At 40.1% G+C, this 27,932-nt stretch overlaps 1 protein-coding gene across 2 annotated transcripts in view; it reads left to right on the forward strand.

Moving 5' to 3' along the window:
• The window catches only part of SYNE2 (spectrin repeat containing nuclear envelope protein 2), a 166,785-nt gene that overhangs the window by 26,351 nt on the left and 112,502 nt on the right, over positions 1-27,932 (forward strand). Inside the window, exons 9-34 of one of the 2 annotated variants that reach the window (XM_066321631.1) lie at positions 437-537; positions 1,245-1,346; positions 2,076-2,213; positions 3,040-3,204; positions 5,062-5,174; positions 5,828-5,984; positions 7,535-7,625; positions 7,785-7,972; positions 8,135-8,299; positions 9,544-9,717; positions 11,901-12,044; positions 12,301-12,474; positions 13,369-13,494; positions 13,656-13,811; positions 14,420-14,631; positions 14,935-15,010; positions 15,618-15,736; positions 16,329-16,452; positions 17,311-17,471; positions 17,907-18,057; positions 19,214-19,803; positions 20,424-20,603; positions 21,578-21,728; positions 23,484-23,642; positions 24,315-24,476; positions 26,847-26,948. In XM_066321631.1, coding sequence (XP_066177728.1) covers positions 437-537; positions 1,245-1,346; positions 2,076-2,213; positions 3,040-3,204; positions 5,062-5,174; positions 5,828-5,984; positions 7,535-7,625; positions 7,785-7,972; positions 8,135-8,299; positions 9,544-9,717; positions 11,901-12,044; positions 12,301-12,474; positions 13,369-13,494; positions 13,656-13,811; positions 14,420-14,631; positions 14,935-15,010; positions 15,618-15,736; positions 16,329-16,452; positions 17,311-17,471; positions 17,907-18,057; positions 19,214-19,803; positions 20,424-20,603; positions 21,578-21,728; positions 23,484-23,642; positions 24,315-24,476; positions 26,847-26,948 — 4,181 coding nt within the window. Of the gene's footprint in view, positions 1-436; positions 538-1,244; positions 1,347-2,075; positions 2,214-3,039; positions 3,205-5,061; positions 5,175-5,827; positions 5,985-7,534; positions 7,626-7,784; positions 7,973-8,134; positions 8,300-9,543; positions 9,718-11,900; positions 12,045-12,300; positions 12,475-13,368; positions 13,495-13,655; positions 13,812-14,419; positions 14,632-14,934; positions 15,011-15,617; positions 15,737-16,328; positions 16,453-17,301; positions 17,472-17,906; positions 18,058-19,213; positions 19,804-20,423; positions 20,604-21,577; positions 21,729-23,483; positions 23,643-24,314; positions 24,477-26,846; positions 26,949-27,932 lie in introns of those variants that run through there. The other variant, XM_066321630.1, reaches the window with a different exon arrangement.

Genomic DNA, 27,932 nt, shown 5'->3' on the forward strand with positions numbered 1-27,932 from the left:
ATCAGCCCTTTAAAAATCTTTGTTATTAGGAGTGAGAGTCATGTGATCTATACGACTGTGCTTAAGTTGGACACAGAACATTGATGTTTGCTGTAATGCTCAAAGCTGAGGTTCTTTATTTTATAACATCAGCGCTACTTAGGGACTGTAGAATTTTGAATTGGCAGCAATTGCAGGAGTAATATGCAGAAGAAAGGACATGAAACTTTCCTGTTCATGGGAGAAACTTTCGTTACTTAATCATGTTCTATTAAAATATTCCCAAGGGAAAAAATGTTAATTACATATTAATTTCTGTCAATGGCATGTTAAGTGAGCTGTTGCAAAATAAACATGTTTCTGGTAATGTGTTTTAATAACTGCAGCATAGTGTTTAATTATGTGATCAGGCCTAGAAGGCTGCATAATTATGTAAATGGTGTATTGGCTCTCGTAGATGTTGACGTTGTGGATCCGGATGAAAAATCAATCATGACTTACGTGGCTCAGTTTTTGCAATACTCCAAGAATTTGCCTGAGTCTGAAGAGGACATGCAGGTATGTTGTGTGGGTTGTCACTGGGGCATTGTCAAATTAATGTGCTTTCTTTGCCCAGTTTATATCTGGGTCAGTAACACAAGTAGATCCTCTGGTTCTGCTACTGACAGGACCGAATTGGCTTGAACCTTCTGATGCTCCTGTATGGTAGAAAAAACTCCATGTTACAGATTTTTGACTGATCATACAGGTGGAATTGCTGTGCAGGTTGTTTTGTTTTCATTTAACTAGTACAGAGGACATTTTCAAGCTTTGTTGTCTTCATGTGTCCTTTGAAGTCTGTGTAAACGTTGGAGGAGAGGCAGACAGATTTGCAGATGCTTTAAATTTAGTAGCTGACTTGTAAAGGTGGACGGGAATTGCCTCTGACAGATAACACTGACCAGAAACCCACATTTTCTATTCTCTGTATTCTCTTATGACAATTTAATTGGTTATTCATATATCTCTATACTGTTAATCTCCGTTCAGTAGAACTGCAGTCAGGTCTTTTTTTGATGTCTTCATTTATCCAGGTAAACTTTGTCCCTGCAATGTGATAGTGCCTGACTCAAAATGCATCAGGGTTCCCAGAAATTATTATTTGTTTTTCAATAGCTTTGAATGGACTTTATCATATGCTCAATGGTTGTTGTTTTATGGCACAATGTAAATTAAAAACAATGCTTGCAAAATGGAAAAATGAAATTTTCTGCTCTAATTACCAGGACAAAGTAAGGGAGGCCATGGGCTGGTTGGCTGCACAGGAGAAGAAGTTAGCAAAGCTGCTGGTGGAAACAGAGAATGAAACATATTACCAGAAGTGCAAAGTAAGTTGCATTTCATGTTTAGAAGCTTCTGTGAAAAGAATCTGGTTTTGTGAATGTTTTAAATATTTTTCATCTTCATTGCCTAAACTGGAGTGTTAAATAGGCTTTTAAAGAAAACTTGGAAATCTGAAATTGTTAAATGCCCTCATATGATTGAAGGAAAGGTAGGCTAAAATTCTCTCTATTATGAAAAAGAGGTATGCTATTTAATTTTTGAGCAGAGTAATGTAGTGTCTTAATTAATTGACGTAGTTGAAGACTTGGACAAGATTCAAGCACGTAGGCTCTTCACAGCATTACTTCTGCTATTTCTGTGCTAATTACAACAGTAGGTTTTACCCAGCTAATGTTGTAGAGGAGTAGTTGAATTGCTGGCTATAGGTTGTGCTGAAGTAAACTTTCCTTTGGCTTATATTGTAGCCAGATTTTGTAATAAAGTGGCCCATGGGGAACTGTGAGAGGAGGAATTTTCTCTTTCTCTTGCTGGGAGGGGAGAACTGTGTTCTGGCTGCACTGACGTTATGTTAAATACAGACTTAGGGAATGGCACCTATAATTTCAGACCCAAATACTGCCTGAAGACAAGAATGCCTCTTGCTGTCTTGCCTTTGCATGCATCACACCCTTTGAAGTTAATGGAACTCATACCGGTGTGTTCAAAGGCAGGAGCTGGCTCCATGAGCTTCCATCTCTCGTCTTCTGTGAATTACTCTTCTATTTTATTCCTAGGAAATGATGTCATTTATGGAAACATTTAACCAAGAGAAAATCCCCTTTCTGCCTGTGTTGTCATCAAAAAGAAGTGAAGATGAGCTGAGTGAAGGCCAGCAGCAGATGAGGGAAGAGTGGGATAAAGTGATCTCTCAGGTCAGAGGCATTTCTCAGTCACCCCATTACCAGCATGAGTGTGTGGGAGGGGTGAAGAAGCCTAAGTCTACCCCAGGAACTCACAGTGGGATAAGTGGGGAGATGATGCTTTATTTGGAATGATAAAAGAGGTTTGACTCTGAGCCTGAAGTCCAGACACTCTGAGTGGCATTCAGTGCCCAAGAGGAGGCAGAAGGTGACTGTGTGTGTTACCCTGCACCCTCCTGAGCCTCAAGACTGAAACACCCCTCGAAAATGCCCTGCATCTGGTTATCTTGAAGCACTCTTTTAATCAAAGTTTTTGGCCTATTTATTCTTAAAAGGTTATTTTGGGACATTATTATGGCTCAGAGCCCAGATACTGATCTACTGGGGCCTGGTTGGTCAGTGCTTTGCAGTGAGGTTGGCTGTGTTGGCTCAAACTGGGATGTGTAGCGTGCTGGGAATTGCTGTTTTTGGAAGAGATGTTCCCCTGTCTACCCCATGACAGAAAGCTGTTCATCTCTGTTCCCCCCCTATTTTTGCAACTAATTCACTATACATTTTCCTGTTGCTGGGCCTTGGGATGGTCACCAGCAAAGAACAGGAATGCCAAATTCTCTGTGGTGTTGCAGAGGTTATGGGCTGGGAGCAAACCTGGGTTGAGGTAAACAAGGCTGATATTAGCTGACTTCTCTGGAAACTCATTCTTTTGAATAGTGACAGGCACGAGGGAGTGGGTTCCTGGGATGTCTCGAGTACCAGGTTATGCAGCTTACATCAGCATCTTGGAGATGAGGAAGAAAATAATAGTGAGAGATTTAATCCACTTTTTTTCCTTTTAAAGATTAACGAGTGGAAAGCGAAGCTGGACCAGATGTTGCCTTCCATTCTGGTTAGAATTGAGGCTTGGCTCCAGGAGGTGGAACGTCTGCAGGCAGAAGATTTGCCTGATTTGCAGGACCCGTTCAAAGCAATGTCTGTCTTCAGAGAAATCATTGTAATATTCAAGGTATGCTGATCCCAAAGGAAATTCTGCTTCAGTTTGACCTGGCAAAGCACTTGTTATGGAATTGCTGTTTGACATTTTGGGAAGTGGTGTGCATATGTTTGTCTTCTGAAGATGAAAAGCTCTTCTGAACATACCTTTGAAGAATTATGAGTTTAATTAAATAACTGCATGGGTCTATAAGGCAGGTTTCAGATTTCTCTGGGGTGAGATTAAATTTGAGTACTGCCTGAATGAGTAAATTATGCTATTCTTTTTTATGTGGTTCCTGCAACTTGTTTGTTTGCTAAGTAATGAAACAGGGTAATTGCATCTTTATCTTCAAATCTATACTTAATGCATACCTATTCAGAAAAGCACTTGAGCTTAAGGTTACATTCCAGGGAGTTCAAGAAGTTTGTGTGTTTAAAGTTAAATATTTGCTGAATCACTCTGTAGTTCCATTCAAGGCAAGGATATTTTGATACCCTCATACCATGCAAGTTATTTATTCTGATCTTCAAATATTTGCACAGATAATAGTTTAAACGTCCTTTTGAATTTGAAAGTTCTGAAAGAGTCTATGTGTTGGTGCTTGGCTGGTGATCATAATGCCATACTTGGGTTTTATATAAACAAGTTTACTGGTTATGTGATACTGTCCTTAAAGAGAATTTGAAAGAGTGGGCAGTGGAGGTTCTTGCAAGTGGCTTAATAACACCACTCTTTTGTACTGTTTGTAGTCAGTTCCTGATACGAGAGATGGCTTTTTAACTGGTAACAGCTTTGTCAGTCTTTAGCCATTTGATCTAAGATTTTTGTTGTGCAACCAAAGTACTTAAAGCACTTTTAAGAACAGGATAGAGAGACTGATGTCATTTCTTAAGGCATATCTTTTTTCACATTAAACATATAGATAAAGTCATTGCATTCCTTCCGAAAAAGAAACACATTAATGCTTAATTTCTGCCAATGGCAGTATTTTTGGTGGGAAGATACCCTGCTGAGAATTTTTTCCCCTTTTATTATGTCACGTGTAGGGATCATACTGGCAAAGTGGTACCTTATAATGCAAATTTTATGTAATATCTAGGAAATTATCCACCAATGTTCATAACTGTCTGGCTGATACAGTGTTAAGATTACAAAATCCAGTGTTAAAAGTCTGTGCAGTATTTTTGTGGTTGAGGGCTGTCTCAGGATTTAGCCATTTCCATTAACCTGCTTTGTGGCAGGTTTTATAGCATAGAAATGAACTTGTAGCTTTTTTATTTTTATATGCCATGGAGAAATAGGCTTATCTTCTGTGCAACACATTTTGTGTTTTATTTTCAGATAAGGAATTTGGTGCTGAGACACATGCCTGTAAAATATTCCCCAACCATTGGACACTGGCCATTGAATGGTTAATTTGATACCCTGCCAGCCTGGTGTTAGACACAAATTTATTGAGCAGTCAAATGAACTATGGAGCAGGTGACATAATAGATTTATTCAACAGGTTTTGCTGTCACTCTTTGCTAAGGGATAGCAAAGAACGACCTAATAACCCTGAAGTTGTTACAATGATGCTTTTTTCTCTTGAAGATCATAGCGAAAGGGCAGAAAAAATGATAGCAGGAGTACTGTAAGGTCTGTGGTCCTTATATTTTAGTAAATGCACAGTGATAAGAGAAATCAGGTAGTATTGCACTAAATATGCACTTTAGAAGGTGTTTAAGTAAATACTTACGTTGCACTTTAATGAGTAAAGACACTGGGAGATTGTCTTGTGCTGACTAGTTCTCAATAGCTCTTTCCCTGATGGCAGGTGAGTTGGAGATTGCCAGAGGAAATACTCTAGACCAAAATGAATGGCTTACTATGTCTTGTTCTCCCTAGGGCTTGATGGATTGTTTTGATTCTCACTTGGACACCCTTCAGTCTTTTAAGAATGAAGATGAGAAGAATATGCCACTAGTCTTGCCTGAAAAATTAGAGGAAATGAAAAGAAGGTTGTGATGTTCAAATTCCCTCTACTTTATGTTGTATTCTAGCCGTGTTATTGACTTGCTCTGCTATTCTGAATAAGTCATCCATGCCTTGCAAAAAAAGAGCATTTTCAACCTAAACACAGGCTGAGTGTCAAGAGGAGCAGGCAGGGGTCTCTCATTGGTTCAACGAATGTTTAATTATGTGTACAGAGTGAAGTTCATTAACAGGACCTTTTCAGGAGCCCTTTGCTAGTGGGGATAGGAAACAACCACTAGGGGATAGGAAACTTTAATATTTTTAATGTAAAAAATTCCCTGGTGGCAGGGATTCTCTAAATTTATTTCCACCATTAAAAATCACTGTGATCAAAGTGGAGGATATTTAAAAAAATGTCCAGTGAATCTGTATCCATAACCTGAGGTGCTTTGACATACAGGTGGCAGATACTCCTTTTTCGGGTCATTCAAGGTTTTTCATGCATTGAGCAGACATCAACTGCTCAATTGTTGCTGCTTAAAAAAAGTGAACTGTTACTTAAAACTTAATTCCTGTCATAACAAAAAAATGTTAACATATATGTAATTTTGACTTTTTAGGATAAAATCATGATACATTAATGCCTTATATATCCAATAGTTTTGAATAAGCTTTTGGAACTATTTTCTGTTTGCAGAATTAGCAATATTCGTTCCACAAACCCCAGCACTTTTCTTGAATACCACTATGGACTGTGCTCAGCCATCGCCAATGAGGTGAAGCTAAAACTAAATATCTGGGACATGAAATATGGGGCAAAAGAGTCTGTGGAATCACTGCTGGAAAATTGGAATGTAAGTTTCAGATACATGTATCACACCTTGATGGTAATTCTTTCCCAGCTCTCTTTGATTCAGTCTTACGTCTTTGTCCTCTGAAGACATTGTAGTTGGTAGAAGCTTGGTGGACTAGTGAAATCTCAGATTTATTCAAAGAAGGGCAAGTAGACACCCCTAGAAGCCTTCCTTGCCTCCAACATCTTCCATTTTGCTATGAATAAGGGTTCTTTCTTCAGTTTGGAGAAGTAACTCAAACCATGACGGGGATTTTTTTCCTGGGGTAGCTCAACAGTTGCTTTCTTCAAAACCAACCATTTTTCACACTGCTGCCTCTTCTTTTTCCCGGCTTCTTTACCTCCTTACGCTTCGTGGTGAATATGAGTTGTCTTGTTCTTTTACATCTTATGCTTAGCTCAGTTTCTGGACTCAAGTTCTGAAACTGATGCCAGAGGTAGGCTTTTAGGAGAGGATGGATTACCCAGCCTCAAGTACTGACAAAGGATACTGCATCAGGGGAAGAGGCAGAGGTGAAAATGCCTCCAGTGTTTCCCCATCTCGAGTTAATGGGATTCCTTGTGAGTCCCATCTTAGTGAACTTTTTCTGAGGATTCTCAGACTGGCAAATCCATAGTTAGTGGGAATTTCACCAGCCTCAGTACTGGGGAAGGAGGAAGCAACAGGCTGTATAAAACAGCCCTTTCCCTGAGCAGTGTCAGTGTCATCCTCTAGTGAGATGGTTATGCAGAGTTAATCTGTACTGAGTTTGTTGGCTCAGTTGGTTTTATAAATACTTATTATCATGTTATTTCCACAGTTGTGGTTCATGGTCTTGCTGTAGGTGATAGAATGCAGAGATTTCCCAGGGAGTTCAGGGCTTGTTGCTGGCTTACTTTCTGGTCCCATGACGTGAAGTCCTGGCTGAGTGGTGATGTGGTGGCCCAGGTGTGTCACAGTCACAGGGGAGGTTGATTTGTAGCCTCCTGGATAGGACATTTGTAGAAGTGGAGAGTGCTAGAGTGAGATCAGCTCAGACAGAGAAAGGCTGAGGATTGACCCTCATTCCCTGTGCACACACAAGTCTCCTCTGCTCTCATTTCTTCTTTTTCACCCTCTCCATCCTCAGTTTGTCTTGATCTGTGTCAGAAATGAGGCACATCAATATTTCCGTGCATGCAGGGAAACCCACCTTTTGCTTGCATCACTTTTTGAACTTTTGTGACTAAATTCTGCCTGACCTGTTCTAGATGCCATTTCTCAGTATTGCCCTGGGGCTGTAACTTTTTGAAACAAGCTGACTTGACTCATGCAGGGCTGTGGCTCAGGCAGTGGCGTTCAGGTATTCATATTTCTATTTACTCTACTCTCTGCAGAAGCAGAGTAAAAGAACAAGTTTGTTTCAGACTAAAGGGTGCAGCTGAGTTGCTGTGTGGGCTTTGCTCAGTTTATGTTTAGCCTGTAGGTAGTAGGCTTGTATTTAAACAAAAAAAAAAGTTCCAAGCTGTATTTCTTACTCAGTTTTATGTTGTTCAGTGTTACCCATGTCAATTACTTTTCACTTTGGGCAGAATTTCATTGAAGAAAAGAAACTTGAAACACAACTAGACACTGCTACTCAGATCTGTGAAGACTTGAAAAACATAAGTGGTCCTGACTTGGGTAAGCTCATGCACATAAGTTGGTATGAAGGTCTCTATTTTGAACTGATGTGCTACCACCAGTTTTAATTCCATCTGCTGTTCCATGTAAATAATGCTTCTGTTTAATTAACCTCTCTGTTTCCAAATGTATAACAATAATCCCTATTCCACATCCTAGCTGGAGATCCTCAAGAAATCAGCAGACTTTTGAAGGCAGTGGAGTCGAAGATTTCTACCTGCAGAGAGTATATTTCCAGTGTAAACACCACCCTACAGAAAGTCCTGTCCTCCTGGAGTAATTACACAGAAAACATCCACTTATTAAGGACGTGGCTGGAAGAAAACAGAAACGAGGATCCAAAAGAGGTACATGGTTGGATTTCTCTTTGTTTGACAGAGATACTTCAAAGCCTCCTGGAAGAAAAACATTAAATTTCAGTGGCTGCTGTTGTTGCTTTTCTGCTTCTCATTTTGGAAATAAACATTTGACAGGGTTTTGCTTTAAATTATTTCAATGGCTCTGTCTAGATCCCTCCTGAGATCCTAGCAAAGAGGAATTCAATTCATGGTACCTTAAATGAAGCTGGAAACCATCTCATTGAAGTCAGCAAGGAGCAAGTTGGGTCAAATATTGCCAAAGAGCTGAAGAAACTGAACAGGAGATGGGCCAAGTTCATCAAGAGGACACACTTTGTGAGTTACAAGTTACTGTTGCTCTTTGCCATGCAGCCTTCAAAGTCATTTTTTCTAGACTTGCCAGCTTGCTAATCAGAGATTGATCAATCTTTCAGTCTACTCAAGGTTGCCAGTTTTAAAGCTTAAGGAACAGAGAATACACAGCAGCATCCCATTCTTTAGTCTTTGTGACTCAGTTAAATTCTCATTATAACAGGATGGAAAATGTTCAATTTTTAAATTGAAATCTTAAAACCACTTATAAAAGCAAATCTTATGGCAGAAGAAAGCTCTTAATTCAGTGCTAGGGGTGGAAGTAATCAATTCAGCCTGTGGTAAATTTTAGTCCCTGTCTTAGCTAGTAGAAAGTAATTATTGCTGCACAGATATTTCTAAGGTTGTGCAACTTTTCACCAGCCTACTTGACAGGTTTTTAGGCTGCTGTAAATCCCTATACAACCTGCCTAATGTTTTACATATTACATTTCCTAGAATGCTTTCACAAGAATGACATTTTCACTCTGCCTGGCAATATTAGAGCTCTTAATTTTCTGAGTTGAGCCTTTCATTGATGCTTATTAAAGGTACTGCTGTGACAGTACAAAAATTACTACTGCATTTTTGTAGAAGATGGACTTAGTGAGAATACAATAAAATCAAAGGGTGAGGGAAATCCAGAGTTTGCTAGAAAAACCCTTAATAAGAGATGCTTCAAGGAAATATATTGAGAAATCAGAGAAGTAAGGTGCAAGAAGCCTGTCTAAGGTCTTAAGGACTTCCTGAGCTATTTTTGTGGCATTGCTTTGGACATTATGACTATCATATATATTGCATTTGTTTTTTCATATAAAATGCAAGACCAAATGCTTGAGCTCTGGCCTGGACTGCCAGTACCGTTAAACTGTCAGCACACTTCGTGATCTTGATTTGACCAACATCAGCTGCTGTTCTCTTGGGTAATTCCCTGGTGTGGGCTGGGGGATGCTGCAGCCCAGGAGTTTTTCTCCATGGTAATGTGACTGCTTATGTGGTAGGGGCTGAGGGGACAGGCCAAATTGGCACAGGCTGTGCCTGTCCCACCTGCCCTCAGGGCTGAGGAACTGAGCCTCACGTGGTTTATTTACCAGTATGTTTGGCATTTATTTCTCCTTTGATCCCTAATGAATGCTGAAGCTGGGAAGTGACCCAAGTGGTGACTGTGTTGGAGGAGGGCAGTGGGGAGATGGTGGGAATGGACATCTTAGCCTGCTCTTTGTTGATAGGCAGGAGAAGAGAGCACAAATGCTGCTGAAAAGACCCCGGAGCTTCCAGCGAGCCTGGAGAAGATTGAAGAGCTCCTTGGAGGGGTGGACAGCTGGACAGCAGAGATGGGACGCCTGCTTAGCAAGATCAGTCATGAGCAGCCTGTGGAACCTGAGGTGGAGGAACATTTGCAGGTGAAAATGCAACTTAAAATACTTGTTCCTCAGATTTTCATCTTGCAGCACGGATTTATGGCTGGGGTAAAATGAGGCATCATCAATGAAGTGGAACTGAATGTGGATTTTGTGCTGTAATACTTTAAAAGGTCAAGACAGTGGTGGTGCTGTGCTGTTATTTCTCAGGATCACTCCTAGATGAGCTGTGAGTGAACATTCTGCCGTGAGTGTGTCCGGATGACAAGCAGGTACCAATGAGAGGCTGTTGGTATCACTGATCAGCAGCTTGTTCTTGAGTGATATTAATTACTCCTGTCCAGCACAGCACTTGGAACAGACTAGAACTCTGCAAGTTGCCAATTTAAGTAGTTCCCCTGGTCATACAGGACTTTACTCATCTACCCTCCAGTGTAGGGAGGAGGTTTGGAACACCATGGCTGTATTCAAGGCTTACCCATCAAAAACTGGGATACTAAGAGTGTTTTCAGCAGCACATGGGGTAATTTGGGCATCTCCTCTTACAGTCATTTATTCTAAATATCCACAAAGAGCACAAATTAATTTCTAACAAGAAATTCCACTAATCACTATTGTTTCCTGTGTCTCTCTGCCTGGGATTACCCCCAGCTCCCAGCAGATGGCAGGTGAAAATCTCTGTATATAACTCAGCAGCTTCAATACAAAGTCTGATTTATTTTCTTCACCTGCCAGTGAGACAGAACAAAGATGCCAAGCTTTGCACTGGAAAAGCTGAAGCACTGTCTTAAGTTGCCTTTACTACTTCTGCAACAGGGCCTGATAAGCTAATGGTGTGGAGGTGACTTCTGGGAGTTTCACTGAAACTCCGTTGTGTAACTGCTGTAAATAAACAGAAATACTCTATATTTCATTTAATCTACATACAATAACTGTGCACCAGAATCAGTGTTAGTTTCCTGTTGATTTGTGCTGACTTGCACAATGTTTAGCTGTTGCATGTAGGTAATACCTTACAAAAGAAAATCCTTGTAAAAATAGTTTAAGTCCTGCTACGCTAGCTAAACTAGCAACTAGCTTGTAAGTTCCCATGTGAAAAAAATCAAGAAAATGAGAAGCAGTTAACACAACAATCTATTCTGGTAAGAGAATAATTCACACCTACAAAAACCATGAGTCTATCCCATGAGAATCCATGAAGAAAATATGTAAACTAACCAAAAATAGAGAAGTTTAATAAACATATACCCTAGCCATTTACCAACCAATAAACTGAGTATCAGTGTATTGTTAGCTAATTAGATTTAACACAGTGCCTTCTGATATTCCTATCAGAATCTGAACTATGCAATAAAAATTCAGCTTTTCTGCATGAAGAATCAGAAGTCTTGTCTGTTTTTACTGCAACATTTAGCTGACAGATTTGGGAGTGTGAGAGATGAAAAAGATCGGTTCATCTCTTTGTAATCATGAGCATATGTTTATAAAACAAGCCTTATTTTGCAGTGTGACTCTAGTTTGTTAAAAAAAAGTGAATTAACAAAGGACACCCTGAAATCCAGCCCCCAAACATGTGGCTGGCATTGTATCTCCATATCTGGGGACAGGAGAGATCAGATCATTGTTACCTGCAGTACAATAGGTCAAGATTCAGGATAAAGCTCTGATTATGATTAGGAGAATGCTAAATGACAACTTCAGACAGGGGAAATATGTTGAATATTCATAAATCCAAACAGCTCTAATAACGACTTTTCATGATAAATATTCAAACATGGCACACTACTCCTGCATACAGAACACCTAGCTGCTTTCCTGCCTTGCAGTACTGAATACTACAGGAAAATCTGAGCCTTGGTATGTGCTGGCTTTTGGATGACTTCATGATCAGATGATGCATATCCAAATATGTGGTTTTGTTTGGGAAGCTGCTTGGATGGGAGAGCACGCTTTAAAAACACATCTAATTGGCTCTGTGGCAAAGACATGGGAGGTGTTGCACTGACAGAAGGAAATTGCTTCAGCAGACAGAATCCCCTGTGGATGGCAGCAGATTTCTTTCTCTCCACACAGAAATTCTATAGTGCAGTACACTGACCATAATTGGAATATAAGGCTTTCCTTTACCAAGTATCGACCATCCATGATCAAAGCTGGCTTTTTCACTCTGTTTAAACAAAAAGACAAACACTTGTAAAGGCTTCTAATGCTTTTTGTTCAACCAGAGTTTGGCTGCAAGAGGATCCTTGTGCCAAGACCAAGTTGTGGCAGCAGAAGAGATATTGCAATCCCTGATGCAGGATGTTTCAAGTCAGTCTCACACCACTGGACTGGAGGCACGAATTAAAGAAGCCAGAGACAAAGTAGAGGTACTCGTTTGTAAACACACAGATATCTCTAATTTTAGCATTATGGAATAAGAAAGACTCTTTGTCAGTCATGTAAAATAGAAAAGGTTCTATACTGTTGTAATCAGTCTCCCAGACTCTTGTCAGAGCAAAATCTAGAACATTTCCAAGATCAGTATCTCAACTTGAAAAACTTGAGGGATGTTATGAAGCAATAACTTTATCTAATTACTGACACGCAGGTATGTTCTGAAAAGGTGTGTCTCTTTCTTCCAAGGCTGTCATGGGTGACCTGAACAACATCTTGTCCAAATCTAAGAAAAGACCCTCAGAGAAGGAGGCTTTACACAATTTTGAAGAATCCCAGAAAGAACTTGAAGCCTCCATTTCAAAGGCTGTGCAACTTGTCAGTCAAAAATTAACTCCTGAAGAATGTGTTGCAAGATATGAGGTGGGTTTATATTCTGAACTAGCTGAATTTGAATACTTCTGAGGGCTATATGATCTCTAAAAGTCTGAAATAAGAAAAATACTGACTTTTTTTTGGTAGCTCGGCTCAGTTTTCTGATTTAGCACTTTATTAACTTGGCAGACAACTTGAATGAAGAAGCATAAATCTATATGGAAGTTTATTAAGTGCTCTGTCCTGAATTACGCTATTACTCCCTCAGAATTCATTATTTTCAGAACTACAACTTTTTTTTTTTTTTCTGATCAATAATTAAGCTTCCCATCAAGAATGACATGACTGAATTCTTGGGCAGGTTGTTATAAATACTGAATCTCTTTTTTACTAGAGGCTAGATGGTAAATCAAATGTCCTGTCTCAAAACATGGATCTCTTAAAGGGGTGTTGGAAATGGAAGTGCCAAAATCTGTGTTGCCTGGTCTGGCAGAGAGAGAGCTGGGTGAGCAGGAGGAGCACAGAGCCTCATTCCAGGCCATCCTGGAGAATCCCATGGTGCTGATGGAGACCTTTCACCCACCTGCTGATAGCCATGGGACATGGCCTTGTGTATTCTCTAGGCAAGAGGCAGAGTTCAGCAACCTTAATCTTTTGGTTTTGGTATCAAATTTTGCACTAGAAGTTGTTACAAGAACAGCACTTGCTTTTCTCCATAAAGCATTCACTGACATTGCAACCTTTTGCAGATAAACAGGGATGGAGAATGCCCTTGTACCCACCTGCACCAGAATCACACACCTCATATGTGTAATGTATACACTGATTTATTCACAGGTTTACATGCTACTGATGTAATTCTGTCAGTTAAATAAGTTACATTGAGTTCTGTTTGTTTTCATTATGTTGTCTTTTTTTTTTTTTTTTTTTTTTTTTTTTTAGGAAGCTTTTAATGCTCTGGACAGTAAAGTTCTTGACAAATTTTTGAAAGCAGCTGAACAGCTGAAAAATATTTCATCTGATCATGAGAAGCTGGTCGTGGAAGATGATGTTCGTAGGAGATGGGAGGTGAGATAACGCAGAAAGAATGAGAATCCACTGTCTGGTCTCATTAGGCCTGGCATCTTTGAAAACCAATTTTTACTTTTCACAGTATGTTCTGTTGTTTTTACTTGCTGTGTAACACTGTCTCACCATCTCATGGGAACAACCTGGTTTCTATTTTGCAGGCAGTTCGTCAGGAAATTGTATCCTATGTCCAGCTCATAGCAGAAAGGGAAAAAAAGAAATTCAATGCAACTTTTAAAAAAGTCAATAAGCAGTTAGGCAAAGAGAAGAAACTCCTGAGTATGGATAAAACCAAAGGGCTCATCAAGGAACATGAGGTATCTGATACACTTTTTCTGCCTGTCTTTGTGAATACTTTGCTGTCCTTCCTCCTTTTTGGGTTCACTATCTGTGGAGCAGGACCCTTGTGTGGGCCACCAAAATTTTTTCTTTACCTTTTTTGACTGCAGATATTAGTGTTCTTGTAGACTGTTAGAATTAACCCCGTGTTAAGTAGGTGGTATCCTTTTTCCATTTTTCCCCAGATTTTTGGTATGTCTTGAATTTATCCTAGAAAGTATAATAATTGACAAGGAACATTTAAAAAATATTCTACTTTTTTTGTAGTCAGTAGGACACTTCTGTCTGATGTCAGACTGAAGAAGACTTGTGACCAAAATGAAAAATAACAAATTTCATAATCAAGCAAGAGTCAGTGTAGTCTTGTGAATGTAGTTGGGAACATGTTGCCAGAAATCCTAATTTACTTTCTGGCTCTATTTTAGAAAGAACTGAGAAAAAAAAAATTGCGTTTCTTGGCTGGACAGCTTAGACTTTTAAGAGCACTCAACCAAGAAGATAATGGAAGTATAAAAAAATATAAGAGAATAATGGCTTATCCTCATCTCTTAACATGGGCTTATTATATTGTTTTTTCTTTGTTTAGGCCTTTTTCTCACATGAAGGCAGCATGAAGGAACTGAAAAAGTCTCTGGAAGACCTTAAAACATTAGCAAGACTCTCAGAAGAAACTGTCCCAGAGATACAGACATTCACTGCAGACTGTGAAAAAAGGCTAGAAAAGGTTGAACAAATGGTGGCAGACACTTACACAGCACTGCTGGCTCGTGTTGGAAAAGGACAGTCCCCTCAGAAAGGGTGGGTGGCTGAGTCATGGTGTGTTGTAGCTTTATAGAAATCATTTTTACACATAAATTTTGGGATACTCGAATGTGTTTTGGTAGTACATAACTCTGTACTATATATAGTACAGAGTTATGTACTACCAAAACACTATAATATTGTGCATTACTGTGGCCAGTTGTACATTTAAACACTTAGTATTAAGTTTCATAAACTGGCAAGTACAATGTTTGATTACGCTTCATCACAGCTGCACTGTTTTAAACCTTGAGCTAGGATTTCTTTTTCCCCTTTGTATTTCATGTTTTGTTCTTGTAGGAACTCCATTATGGCTTCTGAGAATGGAGAAGAATCTGGTTCTTCTCAACAAATTGACAGCCTTATGGTACGGGAGGTAAGAAGTCCAGACTTACTCTTGGAAAACAGTGCTCTGTCCAAGAGAGGTCACTGCCAAGAGGAAAAAGTGTTTATTTCTCTTACTATTTTTGTTGTGATAAGACCTTGGGCCTCTGGTTAGAAATCAAAACCCCATTGCGCTTGTGAGTGTAGACTAAGTAAATATTGATAATTAACATGCAAGCAGCAGCACTGGGCATCCTAAGAAGATGTGAGCCTCCAGCCTGGAATTATATTTCACAAAAAAGTCATTTTCAGATGGAAGGGTCATGTGGGAAGCTGTGTTCAAGTGAAAATCCCCCACAGTGTCCCAGTAAGGTGAACAATTTTCAGAGGACAGAGAGAGAGGGACTAGTGAAGAGTTGGAGGTGTTTGTCTGTATCTATGAAAAGAAGGAATGAGCTGGCTGCAAGTATTCTGAAATTTGCTTTTTGGGTTCATGACTAAGTTTAAACACATCTTGTGTTCATGAATGGTATCTCTCATCTCCCTTGGGATGTATCAAGCAATACCTTCCTTCAGGAGCTCACAGATGTCTGTTAGCTTTGCTGTGTATTACACAGAATGATGTGGAGGTCACTGTCACCCTTGGTGTTTTTATTCAGACCTCAAGACCTGCTGCAGATACAGTTTTGGAACCAGATGTGAAACACCACAATGGAGAAAGCTGTGCAAATAAGTTTGAGGAAGACGGTGATCTGGCCATGCCAACTTTGTTAGAGAGGTAATTTTTAAAGGAAAAAATGCATGGTTGTTAAGATATGATGCTATGCTAGACAAATTAACTCACAAATTAATTGAATGTACCAAACATAAGGTGCACTTTTGCTATGCAGAACCCTGTTCTTTTTTCTACTGCAGTTTACTGAATGTTGATTTGTAGTTGATAAGGAAGCACTACAGTAACTAAATGCTTTGAACATTAGGATTTTGTAGCAAGAACACTTTTAGCTATGAAGTTTTACTTAATTTCTTGGGCTAGGAAAGTCTGCATCTGCCTTACTAATAACTTCAAATACTGCAAAATATAGAAATGTGTCAAGTTTTTTAGAGAACCGACATTTTTACATTCATAAAACTGAGTTTAGAGAATGCAGGCTGGCATTTAGACTTGAAAACTAGTCATATGAGCAATCTCTTTAATATGTTGCTCATTTATGCATTATTCATTTATTTTGGACTTAAATAAAATATCTATCTACAATGGATTATGCGCTTTTTTATGGTACTCTATTGGTCAGTAAGTCCCATACCCCGAGATGTTCCATTTATTTAAAAGTAGTATTGTCTCTGAAAGTGTTTACATCTTTCCTTAGCTTTAATACACAAAGAAATAACCTGGAGGAGCTTCTGCAACTCAGCAGAGATAAAGTAGCATCTGACTTTAATGATGAATTAAAAAGCACTTCATGCCTTCTGAGTAAGCTGCTTGAACTAGAGGCAAGTATTCATCTTTTAAAAATATACCTGATGCCTGAATTGTTATTTTGTCATGTAGGGCACTCACTTTTCTGTTCCGTACATTGCCAAGGGAAAAGCAGCATCCCTGCAACCAGATGTATTAGAATAAGCGAAATCAAAGATTTAGAATTCAGCAGAACTGCATTGCTGCCTAGCAGTGGAGTTTTGCAGGTGTTGCTGAAGGAAGAAATTGGTGGTTCTGGGTTTGTTATCTGCAGGCTAAAATAGGTGTAATGGGAAAAAAACCCAAAACAAAACTGCAGAAAGGAGGTTTTTTTTTTGTTAGCAGAGATGGCCAGGGCTGCAAGAATCATCAGAGTTGAACCACCAAATGGTGTTTGTGCAGAATGGAACTGTTCCAGGATACACGTAACTTGCTTAGGTTTGTGAGATCCTTAAGGCATCAACAAAAGGCACAGAGTTGATGTTGAAAAGTTTATTGCTGCAATTTTTCACGGCCTTTTTTGGAAGGACTACAAAGCCTTCTCAAGAATCTCAGAACTTGGTTCAGTTTGACATTTGTTTTTCTTCTGAGCATAGCTAGGTGGAGATATTTTCATTCTTGTAGTAAGAATGCCTGGCCTGTTCTTTATTGAAACTTTTATAAAATGTAGCCAAGGCAGATATCTGATGTGGAAATTATCAGCATAAAAAGTTGCTGGAGGTTTGCATGCAGCTAAAAATTGGGTCTTGAAGGGGAAAAAAAGGCAATAGATACTCTTAGTTTCAGATGATGTTTTCACTGTTTTTATAGACATTCTTATGACTGTAGTTTTATGAACTGTCTATTGAGAAATACAAGATCTTATTAATGCATTAGAACTGCTTGTCTTCTAGGTATTAATAGACAAGGAAATCAGTTCTGCTTGGACACAATTGGAAAACATCTTATCTTCCTTAGAAAATCTTGTGAGTGAAGTGCAGCAGGCTGCTCTCTCTGAAGCAAGAAACAAGCTACAAGGTGAATGGAAAGAACTTCAGGATATTATAACTACCAGGTATAAAATAACACTTTATGATAGTAGCTGAGGAATAGTGACTAATTGTGTGTGTTCTGAAGGGAACAGTGTGTGTTGCAGAAAATAGCTGCACATTGCAGCTTTTCTTCATTGCAAAAAATTAAGCTGGTCCTAGTTTTTCTTTATTCATATACACACGGAAGATAATGTGAGTCTCCCCAAGAAGAAGAGAAACGTATCTTTTAACATAACTGTACAATATTCCCATATATTGCTGTTATTTCCTTTCATCTTTTGGTGACATTCACGGTGATTCACATTGCTTTTGTCTGTAATCAGAGAAAAACTCATCTGACCTCAGGAGGGGGAGGATTAGATCTGTTTGACAGTTACAAAATTATTTTTGTGCTTAAAAATATTGAGTGTGTTTTCTTGCTTGCTTTCCCAGTTCATGTTTTGTTACTTTTCTTGTAGAATGAACTCTATAAGAACTGCTGCAGAAGTTATTTTTCCAATAGAAAATGAGTCCATCATTCTCTGTCAAAGATTAGATGATTGGCTGAAGAGAGAGTACATCCACCAGGTTAATCTGAAGAACAGTGACGCTGCTCGTAGTGAGCTGATGGTAAGGGAAGAGAGACCACACCCTAGCAAGGATAGGTTTTAATATCTAGGAAGTAGACAACTTAATGGGATTTTCACTCAGGAGGCTGGGGCTGCTGACAAGACTTGCCAGACCTTCTAAAATCTGTTACAGCATTTTAGTCCTTGTGTTTTAAACATCATTGGTCCTGTAGACCAGGGGCCCTCAGTAGGTTCTGCTGTAACCCATTGTTGTGAACGTTTCATTGTGGATTAGGACCTTCTTTTGATGCAGATTTGTGGTGTTCCCAGCTGGCCTTATATCACTTTGTGGAGTTGTGCACATAATGTACTGTTAATTTATGAGCTCAGCCAAGCTAGCCTGTGTGACATCTGCTGCAGAATCTGAGCGCAGCTCAGATGGATTTGGAAGCTCAGTGTGGGTGCAGTAGTTGTTCACTTGCTATCAGTATCTGAGGCCCAGGCCCTGGTCCACTGGGCAGGGTGAATTCGGTTTTATTCTTGGCTTGCCCTCTGGGTTGAGCGCACTGACAGCTACACAGAACTGAAAGTTTGCATTTGTCTGCTCTTGCTCTCCAATGAAAGAGGATTTAGGTCTCTCAGGCTGTAGGGCAGAGGGCATGTGTGTTCTGTCTGACCAGTTTTGGCTGCAAGGACCCAGAATTTTTGCCCAGCTCTCTGCACAGCTGGGCTTTCACAATCCAGATATGCTGCTCTTTGAGGGCTCTAACCAGAGAGCCTGCAGGCTGCACCAAGAGATTTTTATATGCATGGAAGTCTGCTCCAAAAGTATAGCATAAAGAACTGAAAAGATGGCAGAGTAATAAATATCTCTGTGCCTGCCTGTGCTCTGACTGATGTCCTGCTGTGAGAGCCTGCTGCTTTCAGTCCCAGGACTATCATCATCTTTCTGTCCTTCTTGTCTGATTGCTGGAAGGAGTCTTGAGCTTTCTGTAGTGCTGATCAAATTTCCTGTGTGTAGAATACCATTTTATTTGATTTTCTTCTTTTTCCTTCTCTCCACTGACATCCAGAATAGATTTTCTATCTTAACCACCCTGTTCAGCATACTTTTTTACTGCTATTATAAGTTGTTTTTCAGTCATAGGCTCAGCTTGAATGGAGGATATATGTTTTCTTTCACTTGCTAACACTTCTGGTCATTCCCTAAATTTCAGGCACTGCAGAGATCCATATTAAGTCAGATTGAAGAGTGCAAAAAATTGGAACACCTAGACAGTTCAGCAAGGGATGAATTAAATCCAGTAGATGTGCAAGCTATAAGCAAAATTATGATTTACTGTCAAAACCAGCTGGAAGAAAGGAGATGTAAAATGCAGCTCCGTGAGGCAGTCATTAAAGATCTGGAAGCTTTTATGGCCTCCCTGAGGAAGATCCAGTCTGCCATCAAATGTCCCCCAGATCGACCTGAGATACAGGGAAAAGCTTTGAGAGAGGCTGCACGAGAAGTTTCTCATCTGGCAGAAGAGGCTGAGTGTTTGGATGAACGCCTGAAGACTGCTAATACCTGTTTGGAAGATGCTGAATGTGGGAGAAAGACTTGCTGTAGAAAACTTGTTGGGACTTTATCTCAAGAGCTAAATGCAATTCGTGATCCCTCAAGTGAGCAGGTGCTCACAGAAGAAAAAGATTTATACGAGACACTTTCCAGAAAAAACAGTGAACTCCTTAAAAGCATTCAGGATCTACGTGACAGAATTGACAAAATAGGTTTGAAGGATCCAACAGTTCCAGCTATTCACAAAAGGTGAATTATTTTTTAAAGCTCTTTTAATATCTTAATTTCGATGGAGTCACCTTGGGTCCCCTCTGCAGGAGAGCACTGAAATTTGAAGTATCTGTGGAACATTGACAGAAGCTGTGAGTTTGTTGTATTTGTTCCATCACAGCCTAAAAAAGGAAACCACCTCAGTTTTGATTTTTTTTTTCCTTTCAAACTCATATATATGTGTGTTTTAAGTAGCATTGAGGAAGGAAAGATAGGAGATTGGTTATTGTGATCTTAGTTTTCAGTAAGAAAATTGTCAGACAGGGTCACCTTGCTGGGCACTGATGCATCTGATCTCAAACTCTGCTGTGTAAGATGGACAGACTGCACTTGCTTTTTAATAAAACATTAATTTCACTGTGTTCATACACACCCAACTGCCCTTCAGAATTTGGATTATTTTCTCACAGTCAGCATAACTCATTTGAAGGCCTGTGTCAGATTACATGAATTGAAGATCAAATTAGACTTTTTATGATGTCATTTAATACAATATTTGGAGCTCAGGATGAATTTCTGCGGAACTTAATAATCACATTGTGAACCAAATCAAAGGCTTACTTTAATATAAGGCTGTATTTTATTTTTTTCTAATAAAGGATAAAATCATTAACAGAATTGGAAAAGGAATTGGATCGTGCTGCTGCTGAAATGAAACCTATGCAAGAAATTGCTAATAAGCTCCCACAGATCAATGAGGAGAAAGCAGAGGAAGCAAATGAGCAGTGCAGAGTTACAGAGAGGTTATGGGAGGATACAAAGCTCTTGCTTGCTGAATGGTAAGGAGGAAAATTGCATTTTAAAGTAGTGTTGTTCAGGTAAGAAGTTTGCTTGTGAAATCAAACTGAAAAAAAGCCCTACACCATACCTTAAAGGTACAGTGGCAGATGTTACCATTGTTATGTGACATATAACCATAGTTATGTGATGACATAAACTTTATCTTTAAACCAAGAATTGCACATGGAAGTTCGCAGCCAAAGCTCGTGAATTTTGCATTTTTTTAAAAACATCACAGTCTCATCATTTAGCAGGTATGCAGGGATGTGTTGGACTTAACTGGCATCCAGAATAAAAGCCTGGCTGCTGCATCTTCTATATTTGCTGTGAATTTCCTGCCAGCACATTGAAAAATAAAAGACAAACTGAAACAAATGGAAAGGGACAGCTGGGAACATGGTCTCTTATGCAGCAAAATAAAGGGGGCTTGATCTGATAACTCTGTGAGAGTGGGATTGGGAAAGGCTGTGGTTGGTTGCTCAGGGCATCTTGTGCTTCAGATAGGGTTTTTGAAGATGCCCAGAGGCGTTGCATGGACTGGCACAGTTCTGGTTAATTCTCATGGCTTGCACAGGTGGGAGTAACCTGTTTTCATACCCCACTGAAGGATGGGCTGATGTCCAGCATCCAAACTGCTGTGAGATCTGCTGCACGTGGTATTTCAGTTTACTGGTGACTGAGCTCACCTTTGTGGTGGAGGGGATTGTCGGAACACAACTGCTCACCACAGTTAAATGTGGATCAGAGACATGATGGTAAAGGGCATTCCTGATTCCAGAAATTGTCTGGATACCACACAGGTATCACACATTATTGCAGGATTTAAGACTGGTACAGTTCATCACTCCTTTTCTCTCATCTAAACACAGTTGTCAAACTCCCCACGTGTGTGAATATAGGAGAAGGAAGCAGACAGGAGATTGAGGCTGCAGGTTTAGGCTTAGGCCATAAATAATACATCTCTTTTTAATAGCCAGGAGCAGTGTGCAAGGGTTCTGGAGCTCCTGAAGCAGTATCAAAGCTGCAAAACGAGTCTGACCAGCATCATCCAGAAACAGGAGATTGTGCTTTCCCAGCAAACTTCTTACATGGGGAAGGAGAATTTGAACAGAATAATAGCAAAGGTGAGTAGTATAACAAGAACTTAATGGAAAGGTGAGCATGCAGATGCAGGGTTGCCCATGAACCCTCAGCCTTCAAGGCAGATATTAAGGCCTTGCTTTCACTTTGTCTTCCAAAATACATTTAGAGACTCCATATTTTTGTTTCGAGGAGATTTAAGTCTGTTTTTTCATAGTGAATCGAAGTCTTGTTAATGAACAAGGATTAAAAAACCAAAACCAAACCTTGTGGAAGAACTGAGATCTAGTATGAAGATGAGATTAAGTCCTGTCCTTTTGCTCCAAGCTATCTGTGACAGCAATTAAATTTATTTCCAGTAGGTTTACATTACTTGATGAGCTACTCATACTGAATGAGCAGGTACTGCTGGACACCCCTTCATTTAGTTTAAAGTTTTCCACCTTTTCAGTCTGAAGTGTGACAGCCAACTTCTTGGCTAAATGAATACAGCTGCTGAGTCTAGTTGTCCATGGTTAACAGACTAGTGAACTGCAGCATGTCCATCATGACCATTTTACTGCACAGGTTTCACGTATCCTGGGTTATGTAACTGTTTTTTCAGATCCTATTTTTAGGCTTTCTGATGAGGCAGCACCCACAGCATCCAGGAGTGTTTACTCTCAGGCAGTGCCTGGGCTGGTTAAATTTAAGAAGGAACTTAAGTGGTGTTCTCCTCAGGCAGTGGGATGGTGTCTGCTTGTGCCAGCCCCCTTTAGCTGAGGCAGGGTCTCTTCTTGGTCCCCCACCAGGGAGACTTGGGGCACCTTGTATCACCTGGGCTGCTGCTGCAAAGGGAGCATTGCCTGCGTGTCCCAGCCCCTGCTTGTATGGGGACCCCTCTCTGGGAGCAGCCCTCCCTCCTCACCCCCAGCCGTGCCATTCCCACTCCCAGAGCTGTGGAATGAAATTGCTGTGCTGCAGTACAGGCATGTCCTTGAGTGCTGATGATTTGTTATATAGAATTATACGAAATAATAGCAGGGAAAGTCCTCTGCTTTGTTCTGGTTTGTGAGAGCAGCTCTGCCATCCCTTCCCCGAGCTCAGTGCCCGGCAGGATTGGTATGGGAAGATGCAATTTCCCAGGATGTCTGTGGGAAATAAGGAGAGAGCTGTTAACATTCAAGTGCCTAGCGCTAGAGGTCAGTGTTTCTTTTTTCCAGGAAGCTGCCATGTTTGTAAACACTGACATTCCAGTTAAACACAAAGAAGCAGCTTGCTGTTTAAATAGAAAGCAGGAGAAAGGGACGTTTCCGTTTCTGACAGTGACATATTTGATAGTGTCTGTGTTTAAGTAGTGTCTAAGCCTTTTTTTGTAAATAGATAAATAAAAAAACCTGGGGATCAAATGCAGGTTGTATTTTAGAGTTGTAGTAGTATCTCGGCTGATTATCACACTGTGCATTGTTTATCTCTGTAATCAAGGTTCTGTGTGTGAATGTATGGTCCCCTTGGATCTGACACTTAGGACTTTAAAAGCAAACCATGGTTTTGGCTCTCATAGAAATAAATTATCCGTATTCCCACTCAGCTGTTCTGCAGCCAATAACAGAATGATATGGATTTCTAATAGGGAAATATTCTTGTCAGCATGGAAGGGCTATAACAACACAGGATGCATTCCTAGTCTCATCATACTGTATAAAACAGATTATTTTATGTAATGTTGTTGTTTCTCTAAGCAAAAAACTCCTAGCAAATCAGTTAAAAATATTTTGCTGAATAAACAATTATAAGCAAATATGTGGTCTTTTTCACAGATTGAAGAGGCAAAAGAGGAATTTAATGATCACTCTGAAGATGTAGACAAAATAAATCAGATCTGCAAAAACCTGCAATTCCAGCTGAATAAAATGAGAAGCTTTGAGGAGCCTCCGTTCGAGAATGAGGCTAACATTATTGTGGACAGATGGCTGGATGTATGTAAAAAGTAAATTATCAGGGTGGTCTTATCTGTTATGCATTATAGTAATTGATTCTGACGTGGGTGTAATATTTCGAATAAATTAAGTGCAATATGGCAGAGATTCTTAAGAGATAAGTCCAAGTGTTTATCAGAGCAGTTTCTGATCTCTCAGGTAGTTCATATTGTCAGTACTCCTTGGCAGTAAACAATTCTAGGAAATGCAGAAAGGCAATATTTGTGCTTTCTGCATGAATCTATAAGCTTCCATAACAACTTCTATGGATTTAGACTTCGGAGACAATGTGGAAAATTACAGTACTGCTGCTTTTGGTGAGAAATGTTCGCCACTGTCGATCTAAGCAGTGCATCAATACTGAGATTAAATGGTATTTACTGGGAGTAGATAAACATTAATGAGCAAGGCTCCTTCCTAAACCTGCCTTAAAACTGGCAAGCTGCTGTTGTGATTGGTATGTTTGGTGACATGTGTGGCAGGGATTTAAATATCTTCTCCATGACCAGTTTACTGTGAAGACACGAGATTTTTTTTTCCCCCCTTTGCCGCTCTTGTTTTTGTGGGTGGTTTCATCTCGCTCTGATTTTATTGTGCTGCTTTTGATTTTAGAATATAACTCAATGGTTTTTGAAATCTCTGTGTGTCTTCTGTCTATCAATCTAATGGTAGATCAATGAAAAGACTGAAAACTACTGTGATAATTTGGGAAGAGCTCTGGCTTTGTGGGACAAACTCCTGGACTTATCTGGCGCAATTGATGCGTGGGCAAATGCAGAGCTCAAGAATGTAGAAGACCATTGCCTGACTGAGGAGGACCTCACTCAGCTGAAGGTAATTCAAATGGGAAATTTTACCTTTCCTTTATACTACAGTGATGTGGGCTGTGGGCTAGAAACATGCACATCACATAGAAATACCAGCGGAGGAAATGGTAACATTTGCAGCTGTATCTGCATGGGTGGTTTCACTGAGGATGTTGCCTTTATTTGGGAATACAGATCTTGGAAACTAATACACAGATAGTGCGTATGTGTAATAAATGGTTTTCAATCAATGCAACACTGCAGATGCTGTGTTGTGCTGTACAAAGATGGAGCAAAGAGAAGGCCTGTAAGGCTGTAGCCTGGAGTACAGCGGTGCACAGAGAAGAAAGAAAAGAGTGTGTACAGGCTAATGATTAGTTTTCCAGGTAGAAGTGGCCTGTCATTGAAGCTGCTGGAGCCTCTGGGACAGCTGGGCAAAGCACAGCTCAAGGAGAGGTTTCAGAGGTGGTTTATTTTCCCCTTGTGCCAGTGTGTTCCTCACTTTTTGTAGCCTCAACAGAGAGTGGCTGCTGAGCATCTCCAGGGGCTGCACCGTGGCAGGCAGCAGCAGAGCCTGGGCTGCCCATGCCCCTTTGGCACAGATTATAACATTAGTTCTCTGTATCAGGGTGCAGCTGGGTGTAGAAGCACATGCATTAGGTCTGTGCCATTGAAAGCTTCATGTATGGGGGAGAATATTTTATTTTCTAACTTTAGAGCTACAATGATCCTGCTGTGCTGCTTCATTGTAGTCATAACCAGTGTCTACTAAGCAAAAATAATTTCCTGCTTGAGACATAAATATATCACATACCCTCTTGTTTGAAAATTCGCAGGTAGTTTTTCCTCAGTGTTTACAAACTACAAATGGCCTGGTTTTTATTATGGTTGTTTGCAGCTTTCCTCCTACTGTTAGCACTGCTCATTTGTTTTAATTTGCAGAGCAGTAAAAAACCAAGGTGCTCTTCGTGTATGGATCTTCACTAGGAGACAGTGGCATATCCACTGTACAGCAGTGGCCATGTTGTCACATCATTTTTGTCTCTACCATTGTATTGTCAGAATTTTCCTGGAGTAGTTTAGGTCAATGGAGTCTCCAGTAAAAAATGCACCAGCTGGAAAATGCATCTTTAGGGCCATTTTGTTACCTGGAAACTGCTCAAGTCCAGCATGATGTGACCCTGCCCCCAGTATGACTTTGCTCCACCTTAGGAAGGGCTGTGCTGGAGGTAGCTGCACTGAGGTTATTCTGCTGCTTCCTTCTGAGACATAAATCTCAAAAGAGGAGGGAGAAGAGGGCAGGAGACACAGAAACCATATTCTCATGAGCAACTATTATAAAGCAGAATAGAAGGAGAGAAAACTGAACCCAATGCATTTGAATTTTTGCAAAACAAATTCAAGGGCAGAGGGTATCAGGTTCATTTGTCAGTTTATTATTGCTTCTTTTTTTTTTTTTTTTTTTTTTTTTTTTTTTTTTTTTTTTTTTTTTTTGTTGGTCCTGAAACATCTCTGCATTTATGTTAATTCCAAAACGACCCCCCAACTGTTGCAATGTGTATCACATTACACAGGGTTGAGACCCAGGGTCCTTTGTGAGCACCCAGCAGAGCACTGCTGCATGTGTTTTCCGGGAGCCTGTCACAAAAGAACAGAGCACTGAATTATTGGACTGTGTATTTAAGGATAATTTCAGTATAAATAATGTGAGAGAAGTTCTGCTTTCCCCTGTAGCCTGTATGCAAATGCAAGGGCTGCATTTTAAGGGCTGCAGCACATTAATGGGGTTTGATGATTGCTTTTACAGACACTACAAAAGGAAGGCTTTGTCCTCAGGGAGCTTGGAATATCGATTTGGGAATATGAAACAATGTCATTATCATAAGTTGAAGCTGACATTTTACCTTTACATTACTGACTTGTTCCAAAATACATTCAGATGAGTGGAGGTCTTTTCATATGCATAGAATTTACATTTAAAAAGTGCTTACAGCATGTGTTGTATTTTATCACTTCCATACCAAAGCACATGCCACCACATGCCAATTCTTGACTTAAAGTCTGTGACTTCTGAGAATACCCCTTTTAGTAGAAGCAGCAAGACATAAATGCAAAATTAAAATTATTTTCCAGCAAATTTACTTGAAGCAAAATAATTAAGATTCTTAAATATCTGCTAGATTTGCATTATCAGCTGCTTTGCTGAGAAAAAGGATGTTTCTGACTCGAATACAAAAAGTGCTTAATTGCTAAAATGAAAATCAGGAAATGACCAAATTGTGCCACCTATTTATGCCAAAATGCATAATCAGAATATTTTAATATAATTTTCTGACATAAACACGGAGATTTAATTTGGAGGGAAGCACAGTTAGCAATGTGTTTTTTCCACCTTTAGGCATGCTTACGAGTCCAAGAGAAGAAACTCCAACAATTCGACAACACGGTGGCTGAGATAGAAGAACTTCTGAATAGTAATGAAGCTCCATTGGAGCTACAGGTACAGAGAAGCTTTTCCAGCTGATAACACCAGTACTTCTTGCTACAGTCCTGCTTCTAATATCGCCTTTGCCTCAAGCAGTTACTGGTTTTACATATATCTACTCAGGGAGAGTTGGAGGCATTTTGTTGCCAGTGGGCAGTGGTATTTCCTTTGTTGCATCTCTCAGGCTGTTAGAGGTTGTTACACCCAATCTTGTCATTTTAAATACAAAGGTCTTTCTCACTTCTGTGCCTTTTTAAGCCCTGGGGCCTGCCCAAAGAGCTGATGTCAGCGATATCTGGTGTTTAGTTGTTGGGCAACAGCAGGGCACAATGGACCTCATTACTCCTTTGGGGATCCCAGGAACTCAGCTGTAGTGATTGACGATTTCAAAACTCTACCTTTACCTGGACATAGCTTAATGTGGCTTGGTAATGTGGAGTTTCTTGCAGAGAGTGATGTTTACTGTGGTGTTTTCCATTGGGGGTATCACAAGGAAATCTTCATCTTTCTATGTTAGCTTCACACAGCAAAGAATAAATTCTTGTTTAAGACCGTGTTGGCTTACCTTGTTCCTGTAGCAGTTCTGTAATCACCCTCTCACGGTGCCTGTCAAATGCACCTTGAGCTTGACCGTGTTTAGCTATTTCTGTGTTTATCCTCAGCAGGCAGTGAGCTTGGAGGAGTTTCACTGGGTAAAGTGATCTAAGGAGCTTAGGGAAGGACTCAGCAACCTTGTGGTGTGTGTGCTGTGCTCCTTGAGGGCACCCTGGGTCCCTGGGGTGGTGTTCTACCCTGTGACCCCCACAGCTGCTGCGTCAGGCAAGTCAAGGATGAGGCTCTCCTGAGTGAATAGTCTTGAGCCAGAGCTCCCAGCCTCTCTGCTGGCCTTTTTTTGGGTCATTGTGGGGAATTTCCCCCAGTGGAATCACTGCAGGGGAGTGTGTTACATAGAGAGCGGCCTCCCTCTCTCTTTTTCATGGCAGCCGTAGCTCCTGTAAG

This window comes from Sylvia atricapilla, chromosome 6 (assembly GCF_009819655.1).
Source record: "Sylvia atricapilla isolate bSylAtr1 chromosome 6, bSylAtr1.pri, whole genome shotgun sequence".
NCBI lineage: Eukaryota > Metazoa > Chordata > Aves > Passeriformes > Sylviidae > Sylvia > Sylvia atricapilla.